The sequence below is a fragment of the Phocoena sinus genome, chromosome X (assembly GCF_008692025.1).
Source record: "Phocoena sinus isolate mPhoSin1 chromosome X, mPhoSin1.pri, whole genome shotgun sequence".
NCBI lineage: Eukaryota > Metazoa > Chordata > Mammalia > Artiodactyla > Phocoenidae > Phocoena > Phocoena sinus.
Window position 1 is genome coordinate 18804747 of NC_045784.1, and position 15991 is coordinate 18820737.

Here is a 15991-nt window from a genome sequence, read left to right on the forward strand (position 1 = left end):
CTCCTTCCCTAGATACGCTCTCTTGAATTCAGTGTTTCTCATTCCCATGCATTTCTTTATGCTTCTGCTACATAGGTATGTGCCCATAAACAGCATATAGTATTGTCTTATGAGTTTAAAATTTTTAAATTCTCTAATACATACAACTTGTCTTATTTACTCAGCATTGCTTTTGAGATTCTTTCATGTTCACACATACAGACCATTTGTTTAGACTTCTGTGTGGTTTTCCATTATGTGATTATACCACGATTTATTCATCAGCCACCTCCCCTAAGAGGAGTGAGGGAGGGACAGTTTGAAGTCTCATCTCTGTAACTTGTTGGCCAAGGAGAACACCGAAGATGCCAGGAATTGATACTTTCATTCCTGCCTTTCTCTCTGTGCCATTTGTTATTTTATTCTTCTCTTTATATTTTGGCCTGGTCCCCTGGAAAGATTGCTAAGATGAGTCATTAACAAAAGTTACTCTGCAGACAAAATGAGTACCCATGATATGTTAGGGAAGAGATAAACCTGAGCGAGACACTGGCCAACACATAGGCTGCCGTCAAGTCTGTAACTGTCAAGTTGTGTATATTCATTCATATCTGTAGTGTGATGCCTGTGGGTCTCATATACCTTCATTTGCCATATTTTAATTTTTGCTTTTAAAAGAGTATCATGGCTTAAATTTACAGAAATATTACAGCTAATAAGAATATGATTACTCTTGGTTATTTGCTTATTCAAATGTGTATTTTTTCAATTTTATTTGCCACAGTAATATATTTTAAAACCAAAGCATTAGGGATCACTACAAACCACTGCTTTTACTGTTACATGGATATTATTTACAATATTTAGGTTAAGTATTGCTACTTTTGTAGATAGAGTGCCTATAGAATTAAAACTGTCTGCCATTCTCCTTCCAAAAAAAAGAAAGGGAACTCAAGAATCAATTATGTCTTTCTCCCTATTTTAATAGACAACACTGTTGTGAGCCATCAACTTCCTTTTTTTCCATGCAAGCTATAATCTATGATTTGCCTCTGTAATTTCATGAATCTTCAGTGACCAGAGCACTTTTTGAGCGTTGATAGAAAATTTCAATTAATAAACAAACTATTCTAGTGACTCCATTGTGCTTAGGGTAGAAAGTAAGTCTGAATCACTTTCATTTTTTTTTCCTTCATGAACAAATACTGATTACAGTAAATTAGATTTTAACATTTGACTAAATCATCATCTGTGAACTAAACGAGGTTTCAGCTGAATAAACTGAATGTTATTAGAAGAACCTACGTGACAAATAAATAAAGTACACATTTTTAGAAAAGATCAAGGACTCATGTGGGCGAAGAAATTTCAAACCTAAGATAATATGTTCTGTAAAGGCTAAAGTAGATTTTTCAGTTATAAAGCAAATGAAATGCATTGTAAATTACTGCAGCTTCTCGTTTTTTACTGTCATCCAGAAACGACCGTATTGATTTTTGAGCTTTTTATTTTAAAAGAAAATCACTGAGATTAAATTTCATGGCGAGATTAAATTTCATGGCTTTGTGAAGACTGGGTTAACCGGTGATGGCTGAGAGATGATGTGAGGAGTGCAGCGTCTCCGCTGCGCGCTCATTTGTGCGCTGAAGTCTTTTTTTTCAGAGCCATCTTTTATCTGCACTTAGAACAGTGATGGTCGTGGTTTGTTTTATTCAGGTCAAGTTTTCAGAATCTGACTACTTCGGCAACGTCCTGCAAACCCGCAAGTATTTAGCACAGACTGATTTCTTCTGGCTGAGAAAAGCTGTTCCAAAAACAGAGTGAGTAAGAAAAAGAAAAAAAAGAAAGAAAGAAAGAAAAAAAAAGTGAAATAGATAAATATGTTGGTGGGAAGTAGAGTTTCTTTAGATCAAACTTTGTAATTCCCCTCAAGTCAGAGTAGCTGGCTTGCCAGTTATTTTTGTTTGGCAAAATTTGTGTTATGTTTTGGCAACTCTTATTCCTGATATTATATGAATCAGTTGTTCAGTCTAATTATGACTACCCTACTCCTAGCGTCAACACATAAAAAGAAGGCTTACTCAGATGCAAATGTTCAAATCATTTCTAGACCTTGTTATGAATATATGTATAAGCAAATTTCTCTAGAATTTCACACTCAGGCAGAAACTTTTGAATATCTTAAAAACCAAATATTTAAAAAGTAAAGTATGATTACAAATGCAGAAGTAATTGTATACAGGCATACCTCATTTTATCGCACTTGGCTGTATTGAACTTTGCAGACAGCGCGTTTTTTACAAATTGAAGGTTTGTGACAACACTGTGTTGTCAGATGATGGTTAGCATTTTTTAGAGATAAAGTATTTTAAAATTAAGGTATATACATTTTTTTAGATATAATGCCATTGCACACTTAACAGACTACCATATAGTATAAACATAACTTTTATATGCCTGGGAAGCCAAAAAATTTGTGATATTTGCTTTATTATGGTGGTCAGGAACTGAACCTACAGCCTCCGAGGTATGCCTGTGATTATGAAGTAACTATAGGATCTTTGTTAGGTAATGCGTGTCAAAGAACTGATAGCTCTATTATTTTCCTTCAGTAGCAGTCATGATTTATATCCCTCTTCTCAGCAAGCGGTAGGAACCTTTCCTATAGGTAGGGAAGTTTCACTAGGAACTATTGGGGTCAGGGCCAGTCATGATTTTCTTCCCTAGCAAAGTGTGAATGATGATGATGATAGCAACTAAAAATTATTATGTGTTTATAATGTTGCAGGAAGTGACTTACATATTTTAATTCATTTTATCCTCTAGTCAATTCTGTGAGGTGTAGGTACTATTTATTATCCCCATTTTACAAAATGAACAAGAGGCTTACAGCTGAGAAATTCTTCAGCTCAGGTTTAGATTACTTTCTCTTCTGCCTGCTGGTCTTACTCTGTTCTGATATGACCCAATTCTCCAAGGTTGTTTTCTCTCTTTTCTCCGGATTGGATTGTTTCTATTGATCCGTCTTCAAATTCACCAGTTCTTTCTTCTGTATTCTCAAATTTGCTGGTGACTCATCAGTACAGTTTTCATTTTGATTATTGCACTTTTCAACTCCTGAAGTTCCATTTGTTTTTTTAAAATAGTTTCTATTTCTTTGTTACAACTCTTTGTTGTCTTTGTCCTCATATTTTCCATTAATTGTTTGAATACAGTTTATTTTAATTCTTTGAACTAATTTACAGTTGCTGCTTTCAAGTCTTTGTGTGTTAAATCCAACATGTGGGCTCAGTCAGAGTCAGTTTTTATTGATCGCTTTTCTTTACACTTTTTCTTCCAGCATCATTTTTTGTCGTTGTTGAAAATGACATTTAGGATAATGTAGCACCTGTGGATTCTGATTTATTTTTCTGAGGCTTTTTAAAAAGTAACTTTGCTGGACAAACACAGTAGAATCTGTCTCTGCTACAGTATGTGGCCATAGATGTCTACTCATTTTTTAAATTCTCGTTTTTATTTTTTAGCCTCACTTCATGGAGGTTGTCCCTGAATCTGCATAGCTTAGTCCTCAGCCAGGGATCAGGGCAGAGCTTGTGCTCAGACACTTTGAACCTGTAGGGCTTCTGCCCTCTGCCAGTTGATCTGCGTGGGGCTTGGGTGTGCATTCAGTCACCAGCCCTTCCCAGTCACCCTTGGAGTTTACTTTCTCCTGGGCTCTCTTGGGTCTCCCCTGTACACATGCCTAGTTTCCCAGTCAGCCAGGGATGTGTGGAGAGCTGATCTCACTCTTCTATGACTCTTTCAGTTCCACTGTCTCCCTTTTAAATTGCTGGCTGATCTGTCACTTTCCGCAATGGGAGCTGTAACTGCAGGCTCACAAAGCTGTGGGTTGTCCTCGTTTGTTTTCTACCGGGTTTATCACTTCCAGCTGGCATAGTTGCAAGTTTTTACCTCCACCCCCTGCGGCAGCAAAGCTGCTGGTTTTCCAGCCAGCCCTGTCCTGACAAAATAAGTTCTTGCTGATTGAGCTGGGAGGGAGGCTAGTAGTCCCAGGCAAGAAGGCCACAGACTCCTGTTCTACTTCCTCTTAAGTTGTAGCAGTTTTTCAAAATTAAACATTTTTCAATGTGTTGTTTGCCTTTGATCAATTCCCAGGGCCCTAAAATGGTTGTTTGTTGACAGTTTGGTCCATTTTTATACTTTTTTTTCAAATGAGGCAATTTATTAACCCAACATCTTTTGTTCTAATGCTTCTTGTTGGCAGCTGCCACCTGTCCAGCGATTCTGTCCAGATCTCTCTGTCCCTGAGGTGTTAGTTTGTGGCCCCCATCTTGGTCCTTTTCCGCCATTCTCAGCCCCTCCAGGGCTTGGAGGACCCGACGGGCCACGCTCTTGGAGCCTCTGCTGGAGTGGCTGGGCATGACACCATTTCTCTGACGCCCCGCATAGATCTTGGTCACGGAACCAACCCCAGCGCTGCCCTGGAGGTACAGGTGCTGTGCAGGCAGCTCGTGTGTAGAACCAGTTCTCATCATAGGGAGCGAGCTCTTTGTGCTTGGCCGGCTTGACAGCGTCACCCATTCAGGGACTTGCAGCTCCCGGACTTTCTGAGGAAGGCTGCCAGAGCTCTGACGAACTCCCGCTGGTTCCCGTCTTTTACAGTAACTCCAGGCATCCTGCGGCCTCCAAGCTGCCAGCCAGGGCAAAGGTATACTTGGCTTTTGTGGAAAGGATTTGTTGACCTTTTCATAGTGTCAGAGCTGGAAGCCTGAGTTCCATGGCCCTTTTTTTTTTTCATGGCCCATGTTTTCACCTTGTGTGATATTCTGGTCTCCAGATCTTTGGCTGGCTCTTTTTATGCCCTATGGGTCTCTCGTTACTCCCTCTTCCAACTCCTTCCTCTGTTCTGGCCTCTAGAAAAACTCTAGGCCCTTTACCCTCCCTTGGCTTAAGCTGTGATTACCGCCTCTCCCTCTTAGCCATGGGTCCCATCTCGCCATCCTGCCCCTCTGCCCTTCACATCTTCTTACAATATGCGCCTACGGAGTAAGTTAAAAGTGTTTGACCTTAAGGAGTAGGCCTAAAGCTGAGCCATTCCCCTGGCCTATCCGTGACTCCCCTCCAAAGCCCAAAGGAAGAAAGCAGAAGGCTTTAGAACTTCTTTGGAAATGACAGAGAGCTGATGTGAAGCCACCTGCCCCATTGTCCTTGATGTTCTCCTCTTGTCACAGTATCTCTCAGTCCATCTTGCCTGTTTCATTCCAAGCCTAAATTACTCAATAGAAATTTTAGATTTAGGGTTCTAAAACCAGCTTCTCAAATCTCACGACTTCAGATAGTTTCCAGTATCTCAGTGAGCATCTACATGTAGTATGTAAATCATCCTGCCCTTTCAGGTCTACTTCAGATAAGTTCAAACTCTTGTCTTTGCAACTTGTGAAAAATTCAAACTTCGCACCAGTATTTTTGTGAACTTTCAGGGTCTTCTCAGGGATTCTTCTATTTTGGAGACGCTGCCAAGTTAATTCTTTAATTTCAGAATGTCATTATTCATTTGGGTGTGTAGCAAGGCCTGGGTTGCTAATTGGAAAACTCCTAAATGTGTCACTTTTAACATCATCCTGAAATACTGATGGGCTGTAAGATTCTAATGGCCTTGGCTATTTCTAATATTTATGCCTTGGAAAAGTGCTGGCTGACTGTGGGCTTAAGCAAACTGTGTGACTTGTGTCTTTTTTTTCTCTGTCAATGAAAACAAATACCTCTTTCACAAGGACATTAAATTGGTTAATATTTCTGGAAGAGTTCTCCTGGAATGAAAATCAGTGCAATGCTAGTAATTCCTCAGACCATATGTCTATATCAGGGAAAGCAATGTTAGGAAATTTAAGATTCTTTTTGCATGGTAAAGTGATGTGATAGTCATTTTTTTAGAAGAAATTTCAGGTGGGTCCTTTTTCAGGCACTGTGGGGAATTTTAGCTTTATGATACCCTTCGACTTTAATTGACATCTTTTAGGTCTGAAAATTCATGAGTTAATCGAATGAGGATGATTCTGGAGTAGCTCCACTACACTAGTTCACTTTGAACAGCACATCCTGGTTATATTTCCATAAAGCTCTGAAATAACATTTTGCTTCTTTGTGGGTATAGGAGATAAACACCCTTTATGTTTCATTCTCATGGAATCCATTTTAGCTGCACTAATGTGCATTAAGAAGTTTCTAACACGATGGGAAATGTCAGCAAGAATGAAATTAATTGGGTAGTCATCCCTGAAGGTACATATTTAGGGGTTGGTTCTCAGAATTGTCACTTCATCAGCTTGCTTAAAAATAGAGGATTTACTTCATTGCTCAGCTTGAGTCAAAAGTAATTTCTTTCCCTCAGGATCCTCTTTCTTTGACAGAAATGATTTTAAGCCAGCCTCCCTATTAACTCACTCTCATTCTACTGTGACCAAACATGCCTGGATTTTTTTCTCTATCTTCTGAAAAATATGTAAAAATACATCAAATGTCTATACAAATTATGGTCCTGCCCAGAATTATCTACAGCATGGAATGGGATGGATACAATCTACAGGATATGTGAAATAAAGCAATAAATACTCTACGGTTTTTCCATTCCATATTCCCTAGACTATCTTTAAGAGTTAATAGGTAAAATGTAAAACTTTAGCCTGATGTATATCTATTTTATATGGTCCAAAGAAATCAGGGTATCAGTGTCTTTTGCTTTAGATTATTGCATTTCATCATCACACTCTTTTTATGTATCCATTGTCCAGTATAATTTCATCTCCATATGTTTTTGAAATTTATATGAGACCTCTTCTTACCTTATCTACTAAATCCTTTCCCAAACACAGACTGCAGGAACACCCTAAAGACATAATAAAAAGAATTTAAAGCACTTGAATGACACTCTTTGTTTATCTAAGTAGATGTATACATAGCAATACATTCATTTAAATAGATTTAATGATTTTTTTTTTTTTTTTTTTTTTTGGCGGTATGCCGGCCTCTCACTGTCGTGGCCTCTCCCGTTGCGGAGCACAGGCTCCGGACGCGCAGGCTCAGCGGCCACGGCTCACGGGCCCAGCCGCTCCGCGGCACGTGGTATCCTCCCGGACCGGGGCACGAACCCGTGTCCCCTGCATCGGCAGGCGGACTCTCAACCACTGCGCCGCCAGGGAAGCCCAATTTAATGAATTTTTGCTCAGCATATACCACTTGGACAATAGTCTTAGCCCATAAGGAACTTAAAATCTTGTTGGGAGGTAAGTTGTGCAAACTCATATGCCTTCACGGCCCAGCCAGGTAACAGATATTGACCTAGACAGGTGTAAATGATAGGGAGTGGTGGAGACCATAGAGAACTAGTGATTGCATGCCTTATTTAAAGGAATTCCAGTTCTAGTGATTGCATGCCTCATTTAAAGGAATTCCAGTTCGGTACTTTTAAAAGCCATTGTGTTGGGCAAATAAAACATTTTTCTGGGAAAATTCAACCCGTTGGGTAGGACTTAATCTGTGGACAGCCAGCTTTTCAGTGTTTCAGTTATCTCTTGCTGTAATGAGCTGTGTAATAATGAACCACCCCCAAAGTTAGAGGATTAAAGCAACAGTAATTATTCATTTTTCTCTCGCGGTTCTGGTGGTCACTAGGTGCAGCTGGGTGGTTCTTGCTCATGGCGTTGCATGTAGTTGCAGTCAGATCGTGGCTGGGACTGGAGTCACATGGGAGGCCTCCTCTCCTAGTCTAGTGGTTGGTGCTGGCTGCTGCCTGGAAGGCCTACTAGGCCTCTCCATGTGTACTGGGCTTCTTTGTGGCATGCTGACTGAGCCAGAAACTTTGAAGATCAAGTTTCCTGAAAAAGAAGGAGGGAGGGTGAATATGAGTTTACCATGGGGAACTTGTATTGCCTTTAATTGCCTAGCATTGGAAGTCACGTGGTGTCGTTTCCACTGCATTTTATGCTTTAGAAGTGAGTCACCAAGACTAGCCCATAATCAAGGGGAGAGGAATTTAGAGTCCACTTCTTAATGGGAGGAGTGTAAAAAAAATTACAAACACGTATTAAAACCAGCACAGGTAGGCTTAGGTTAGAGAATAGTAAAACTAAATATATAATAAACTCAGATATAATCAGGGAGATGTACAAGATATTTAACGGCTGGCTTGGTGTGGGAACTGTCCAATTAGAAGAAATAAAGGCATCCCAACTGGTAGGCTCCGTTAGTGCAGCTACTTAGTATCAGCTCTGGGTATAATCAGGGCTCCAAACATGTCCTAGAGCCAGCAGGAGCTCTGAGAAGTCAGGAAAGGTGAGATCATGCATCTTGTATAAGATGTTTTAGGAATTCTTGCTGAAACTTCAGAGGCCCCATCAGGCTCCATCTGGTTGTTTGATTTCTTTGTTTTGTCTGCCTTTGTCCGTCAGAAGTTAGAAGCATTGTTCCTACATATGGCTCTTAGCCTAATGTTTTGAAAGTTTATTCTTTGCTAAAGGGAGGGGAGTTGGGAGGGATGGGAAGAGAAGAGATGAGCTCTAGGAATACACATCACCTTTGGTACATACTATGGTTCAGTCCAATGTCATTTAGAAGCCATGTTGAGAGGCACCTGGATTCTCCCCTCTTGACCCAGAGAGCAGACATAACAAATGCTGGGTTCTTTGCGTGTTAGTTTTCTGTTGCTGCTGTAATGAATCACCACAGCTTTATCGGCAGCTCAGAGCGACACGAATGTATTCCCTCACCGTTCTGTAGGTCAGAAGTGTGGGATGGCTTGGCTGGGCTCTCAGCTGCAGTCTTCAGAAGGCTGAAGTCAAGGTGACAGCTGGCTGGGCTCTTAGCAGGAGCCTCTGGGAAGAATCCTCTTCGATTCTCATCGTAGAACTGAGGTTCCTACTTCTTTGCTGGCTGTCAGCTGGGAGCCACTCTTAGCTCCTAGAGGACTCTCTCCCCACTCCTTGCACGTGGCAGCTGCATGTCACAGCCAGCCACAGCATGTCAAATCCTTCTCACCCCTGGAATCTCTCTGACTTCCCGTTCTGCAGCATCTCTTCTGACTTTCTCCCCTGTTGCATCTCTAGGATTCCAGCCAGAGAAGGATCCCCACTTTTAAGGACTCATGTGATTAGATTGGGCCAACCTGGGATAATCTAGGATAATTGCTCTATTTTAAGCTTCTTGACCTTAATTACATCTGCAAAGTCCTTTTTGTCATGTAATGTAACATAGTCACAGGATCCAGGGATTAGGTCATGGACATTTTTTTGGGGGGGCCATAATATTACCTACTACAGGTAGTGACATTAGGGCAATAAAAGTGCTTTCCCTGTACTTTTCTCCTCAGAAAAGTAAGCCAGCCAGTAAGTGTGTGTCAAACATTAGGGTTTATTGAAATACTCATCCTAAATTTGAAGGAAAAGAATATACATTTTATGGAAGTGAGTACAGGTTTCAGCTTTGACAAGAGGAGGCACTCTGTTTTGATTTCCAGTGATGTCTCCAGTATAATATAATGCTTAAGAGAACTGGTTTGAAGTCGGACAGACTAGACCTGTGCGAGCATATAATGCTTGTAAGTCTCATTGTCCTCTCCTGTGAGATAGGCTAATAATTCCTGTAGTTCCTATGGGGAAAACCTATGACTAGAAGGTGCATAGGACGTGGTAAGCGCTCCGTGAATGTTAGCTGCTGCTGCTACTACTACTAGTGATAATAATAGGACGACAGTCATGGGCTTCCTTATAAGGGGAGAAGGTATGGGTGGACCAACTAGAACCCACACTTGGATTTCCTACCAGTTTCATGTTAGTCTGACATAAATTATCAGTCTGACATAATTATTCTATTAGACATAAATTGGTAAAATGATTGTTCTGAAAAGGGATTTACAGAAGTTTATTTTGAGCAGTTTACCTTAAGACAAATGCTTGGTTTTAATCATAAACAGCAGTGCCTGAAACTCACAGGCATCTAAGTCAGGGGTCAGCAAACTATGGCTTGAGGGCTAAATCTTGCCTGCTGCCTGGTTTTGTACAGCCCATGAGCTACGAGTGCTCTTTAGAGATAAATGTCTGTGGTTGATTTGATGGTAGGAAGCACTAACTTTGAACCTCAAAGCATAACATTCTCCTGCCTCTAAGGAATTTCATTCTTCTCATTACTAGGCCTGAATTACCAAAAATTGTACTCGATTTTTTTTTTTTAAAGGGAACTTTATTTTATTTATTTATTTATTTTTGGCTGCGTTGGGTCTTCGTTGCTGCGAGCAGGCTTTCTCTAGTTGCGGTGAGCAGGGGGCTACTCTTCGTTGTGGTATTGGGGCTTCTCATTGCGGTGGCTTCTCGTGTTGCGGAGCACGGGCTCTAGGTGTGCGAGCTCAGTAGTTGTGGTGCACGGACTTACTTGCTCCACGGCATGCGGGATCTTCCTGGACCAGGGCTCGAACCTGTGTCCCCTGCATCGTCAGGCGGGTTCTTAACCACTGCGCCACCAGGGAAGCCCTGTACTAGATTATTATATTTTGACTTTCATCAGTAAAATTTTATAGAAAAGTTTCTCTCACTATGGAAGTACCTATATAATGTCCTTGATTTTTCCTCTTGGTCCATGAAATGACTGAATGTTTACCATCTGTTTACAGAAGAAATTTGCTGAGTCTGATCTAAGTAACTTCCTGTGCATTTAAAATGCAGTGTAGACTCTTCATAGCTGGAAGGTACTCCCAAGATATCTTAATGCCATAGCTTAGTTTTATAGCTGAAACTGAAGATAGGCCACTTTTCCACCACAACCCGGCTAGTTAGTGATAGAGGCAGGATGAGCCATTAGATCTTTTGGTGCTTAAATCAGTAAACTTTCTACTGGAGCAGGCAGACCCTCTAGGTACTGTGGTTGTGCTTTATTATCTCTCTTTACATGGACTTCTATGTTGTCACCAAACTCAAACCTTTAATGGACAGGTCAGAGGTGATGCAGCATGGAAAACTCAGCTGTCCCATGGACCCATTGAACAGGGCCTGGCAAACATCAGCTTGTTGCTGTGTTTCCATCTGTGGGGAGATCCCTTTAGATTCTAGAATTTTTCATTAAAGCTGTTTCAGAAGCCCTGGTGCTTTTTTACATTGCGTTAGTAACAGTGAATAACCAGGCATGTTCAGTTTAGGATGAGATTGTTCATTGAGCAGAGCAATAACCCTAAACTGAGGTGATAATTTCCCTGCGTGTCGAGCTTCCCCATTGTTCCCTGGTTATTTGCTAATAAATCCCGCCACATTGTATGTGTTTCACTGCCCTCCTGCCTGGATAATGATGGTCACTTGGTGGTGGTTGTTTCTCTGTTTACAGGTGGTTTACAAATCCAACGACTGTCAATGCCTTCTACAGCGCATCCACCAACCAGATCCGTGAGTACTGGTTCCTTGTCTCCTTGTTAATGTGCTACAAAATGGGTGGAACTTTTCCATGACTGTGACTTAAGAGTAGGGCACTCTTTATTTCCTCCCAGCAGTGACCAGGTATGTTGGTGAAGGAAGTTTGTTTCCCTACCCATATGTCCAATTTTCCTCATTACCTTATAAGTTTTTTAAAAAAAGCTTTATATAACCATTAAGTTAAAAAGAAAACAGCTACAGTAAATAAAACTGCAGTGATGTTGGCCATGAAAAGGAACAAGCTTCCACTTTTCTTTCATAATGGTCTTACTGATTTTTGTTTTATTTATTACTAGGATTGATGGGAAAAACGATCAGGTAGCTGGGGAGAATTTAGAAGCTGTTAGAAAAGCTTTGAAACGCTCTAATTAATCCTGGGATGTAAAGTCTTGAGTGTCTTTTATTTACATGTATTAGGTACATAATTATAACTATGATGATAAGTTAAAAATTATTAAAGGTCAGATTGGCACAAATTAAAAATCTAACAGCACCAAATGTTGGCGACAGGGACACATACTGCTGGTGGAAATGTACATCGGTCCACCCACTTTGCTGCACAATTGGGCAACACCTAGAAAAGCCAGCTATGGGCACGCGTGTCTGTGAATGTCACTTGAGCTCTTGACATGTGCACTAATGCTGTTACTCAAAGTGTGGTCCCATGATTATTAGCAATAGAGTCCCAGGGGAACTTGTTAGAAATGCAAAATCTTGGGCCTCACCTTAGACCTGTTGTTCACAAACCCTGGACGTGGGGCTCAGAAAACTGTTTTATTAAGCCCTCCAGGTGAGTCTAACATAGTTGGGGAAGCAGTACCCTAGAGAAGTCGCACATGTGGAGGCCCACGTGAGAATGGTTACAGCAGTGTTGTTTACAATAGCAGCAAAAGGGGAATAACCTATGTGGCCCTCCAAAGGAGAATGAATCAGAACGTGTCATGTTCACACAAGGGCATGCCAGACAGTGGCGATCAATGAGTGACCAGAGTGACATGTATTAACGTGGATGAAGTTCACAAATAATAGGTTGTGTGTGTGAAAAAAAACAACTTGGAAAAATATGTGGAGTATGATATCATATAAATAGAGTTCAAAAGCATGCAGAACAGTTCTATATATTGTCTAGAGGTACATCCACATGTAGTAAAAGCCTGAAGACGTTGACGAGAATGACAGAGCCCGAGTGCAGGCTGCCAGTGACCTGCTGTGGGAGGGCGGGCTGCTGCTGCGTGTCTTCCGGTGCCCCCCTTCACTCCCTCGTGTGGTGAGCACCTCTAATCTCATGGTGTTAAGCATGTCTCTAAGCTGTTTGTTGAGCGCGGGAGATGGAATTTATAAGGAGTTGCTCCCCTTGATTGTGCCCTCACCGTCTCCCCCCGAGCCCCTGTAATAGCCTCCTCGCTTGCCTCCCTGCTTCTGAACTTACTTATCCCCCTTTGGTCTATTCTAAATATAATATCACAGCCATTTTAAGATGTCCTACAGTCATCTCATGTCCCTCCTTTGCTCAGAACCCGTTATCAGCGTCCCATCTCACACAGAATAAAAGCCAAATTACTTGAAATGGCCCCGAGGCCTCTTATGATGCTGCCTTTATCTCCTCTCTGTTCCAGCCATGCTCGCCTCCTTCCTGTTCCTAGAGCATGAGACACTCTTCTTTACAGGCATTTGCGCTCGGGGGTCTCTTTGCCTTGGAAAACTTCTCCAAGTGATCCAAGTGGTTCGCGCTCCGACTTCCTTCAAATCTTTGCTTGAATGACACCTTCTCAGTGAGGCTTCCTGTCTACCCACTTGTGGTAGGTCCTCTGTGCTGGCCCTCATCCTGACAGGACTCCCTGGTCAGAGGGGACAGCCCACTCCCAGCAGGCACACCTTCTTAGAGTCGCCCTCGTGTGGCCACCTTGGAGAATGGCAGCCTCTGCCGGACTGCTCTGGGAGAGTAGTGAACAGGAAAACAGTTAGCTGGCAGTGCATTATTATCATAAAAATACCATTGATTTCTCCACCCCCCCCAGCTTTACTGAGGTATAATTGACAAATAAAAATTTTATATATTTAAAATATACAACATGATGCTTTTCTATAGCTCTGAGTTGAGAAGTAAGCTGCATGTGTTAATGGGAAATTATGATATTTTAGATATTACTTATAAATACTATTTATAATAATATAGGTTATATTCATATAACACGAATTATACCGATATCAATTGGAATAACTTACTGGGTGATAGAAAATTCTTTAAATTATCTATTTTAAAAGAAAATGGTTTACTTTGTACACGCAACAGATTATATATAACATGCTAGAACACATAAAGTTACAAAGTATATAAGAAAACATATGAGAAAATAAATATACGTTTGTGAACCCACCACCCGTCCAAGAACTGGAACGTTCCTGATGTCAGTGCCTCTGTCTGCGCTCCTCCTCAGTTTTCTCCTCCTCACCAGTTACATAACCACTATTCTGATTTTTGTGTTTATTATTTTCTTGTATTTTGAAAAATAAATTTTAAACCATATGTATCCCTAAACAATATACTGTTTATTTTTACTTATTTTTAGCATAATAAAAATGGTATTATATTGCATGCAATCTTAAGCAATTGTGTTTTCATTCAACATGTTTTTAAGATTCATCCAGGTAGCATGTGGCAGTAGGTTTTCCATTTTCACTGCTCTGTAACATTCCATGTATGACTGTACCCCAGATTACTTACCTGTTCTACAGACCTAAGCGTTCCCCTTTCCCCCGGTTTTTGCTATTATGAACTACGTTGCTCTGAATATTCTCATACATGTCCCCTGAAACAAGTGTTCGGGGCATATACTAGGAGTGGAATTACTGGCTTGTAGAGTATGCACATATTCAACTTTACCAGATGACACCAAATGTTTTCCAGAGTGAGTGTTCCAAAGTACAGAAGTGTTTTCACCAGCTCTCATTTTCATCACTTCTTGGCATGGGTAGACAAAATTTTCATCAATCTGGTGAATGTAATAGATCAGTTCTTATGCTAAACAAGGCACTGAGGTAGACTCCTCCGCAGTGCTTCCACACTGGCTTTCCAATGTCAGTGAATACTCACTGCTCTTGGGGGGTTTAAATCCTGCCTCCAGGATTCACCCCTGCTCAGCCTGTTTCTTTCTGGGGAGAGCTGATCTTATCAGAGGTTTACTGAGGGAGCAGCCATTTCAGGGTAACCCAGTGGTTTCTCTAAAGCTCATGAGCAGAGGGGGTTTGGAATGAACAATTTGAAGCAGTATTTTAATTAAGAGATTCAAGCTGTTTCTGTTTTCCTAATGACCAGTGCTTGCTCTCATTGTAAATTGCATTCCCAGGCAAGATGACAAGGAATCCTGTGGGTGACATTTTTTTCTCCCTCCTTTCTGATTTTCTGGACTATAAATTAAGACAGGTGGAGTTCCTTATACATTTCCCCACTGGGTTTCCTGGGACTCCCCCCAGCCCCCAAGTACCACCTTTTTGCTTCACTGAAGAAGTGAAAAATGGAGGTGATTTTCTAAAATGAACATCTTTATTGATCAGGGGCTGATTCTGACAGCATGTGGCCATCTGTTTAATTGGGTTTCACATCTAAGATGTAACTATACTTAGTAACGTGATTTATGAGAATTTCATTCACTTCGCATTATCATTTTCTGATTTATGCCATTTAAGTCAGCTTCTGCATGCAGTAGAGACTTGAGTAGAAAATAGAAAAACCTGTAGGGTTTTTGTTTGTTTATTTGTTTGTTTTGGCAAATCCATGCCTATATGTGAAACCCTATGATTTGTGGTGATCTTTCAATGTTAGATTTTTGCAGGGTGGTTATAGCTTCTTATTTTTCTACCCTTGTCAAGCTGGGTAGCAACGTCTTCAGACACAGAGTGTAGTGTGAAATAATGATGATTTAAGTCTGCTGTACGGGGAGTTACACTCAGGAGCTGTTGCAGAATTTAATTATATTTGACCTGATAAGGTGGTTAAACAGGAAAACAAGGAGCTGAGGTTATTGGTGCCTAAGCTTGTGCTTCCCTAACCTTACTGTGATAAATGCAAAGCTGGTCCTCCTGCGTTTATTTTATTTTATTGTATTTGGCCATGCTGCGTGGCATGCAGGATCTTAGTTCCCCGACCAGGGATCGAACCCGTGCCCCTTGCAGTGGAAGCACGGAGTCGTAACTGCTGGACCTCCAGGGAAGTCCCAGGTCTTCCTGCTTTTAGTAGGAAGACATAAGCTCGATGGGAGACCTTGAGTGCCACTGATTTAGTTGCATGACCTTGGTCAAGGTGTTTCTCCTTCCTGATCCCTCTTGCCCTCATCTGTCACATGTTGAGGTTACCCAGTCCATAGAGTTTTTGGTAGGATTTAACAAGATCAATTTGAAAAGTGCCAGCATATTGTCAAGGTCAGGGTTTTGTATATCAAAAACTGGCACGCCCGCCACTAATGCCTGGGTCTGTCACAGGATACACAGCGTGTATATGAAGATTGTGGGAGGGGCGTATTTTGAACTTTTGTTCTCAGAAGGTTTTATACATTAAAACAATA

General features: G+C 41.1%; 1 protein-coding gene and 1 pseudogene across 1 annotated transcript in view; one reads left to right on the forward strand and one right to left on the reverse strand.

Moving 5' to 3' along the window:
• The window catches only part of PHEX (phosphate regulating endopeptidase homolog X-linked), a 198222-nt gene that overhangs the window by 134756 nt on the left and 47475 nt on the right, over nucleotides 1–15991 (forward strand). Inside the window, 2 exon segments of the mRNA XM_032619721.1 lie at nucleotides 1696–1799; nucleotides 11344–11402. Coding sequence (XP_032475612.1) covers nucleotides 1696–1799; nucleotides 11344–11402 — 163 coding nt within the window.
• On the reverse strand, nucleotides 4203–4675 carry LOC116747480 (annotated as a pseudogene).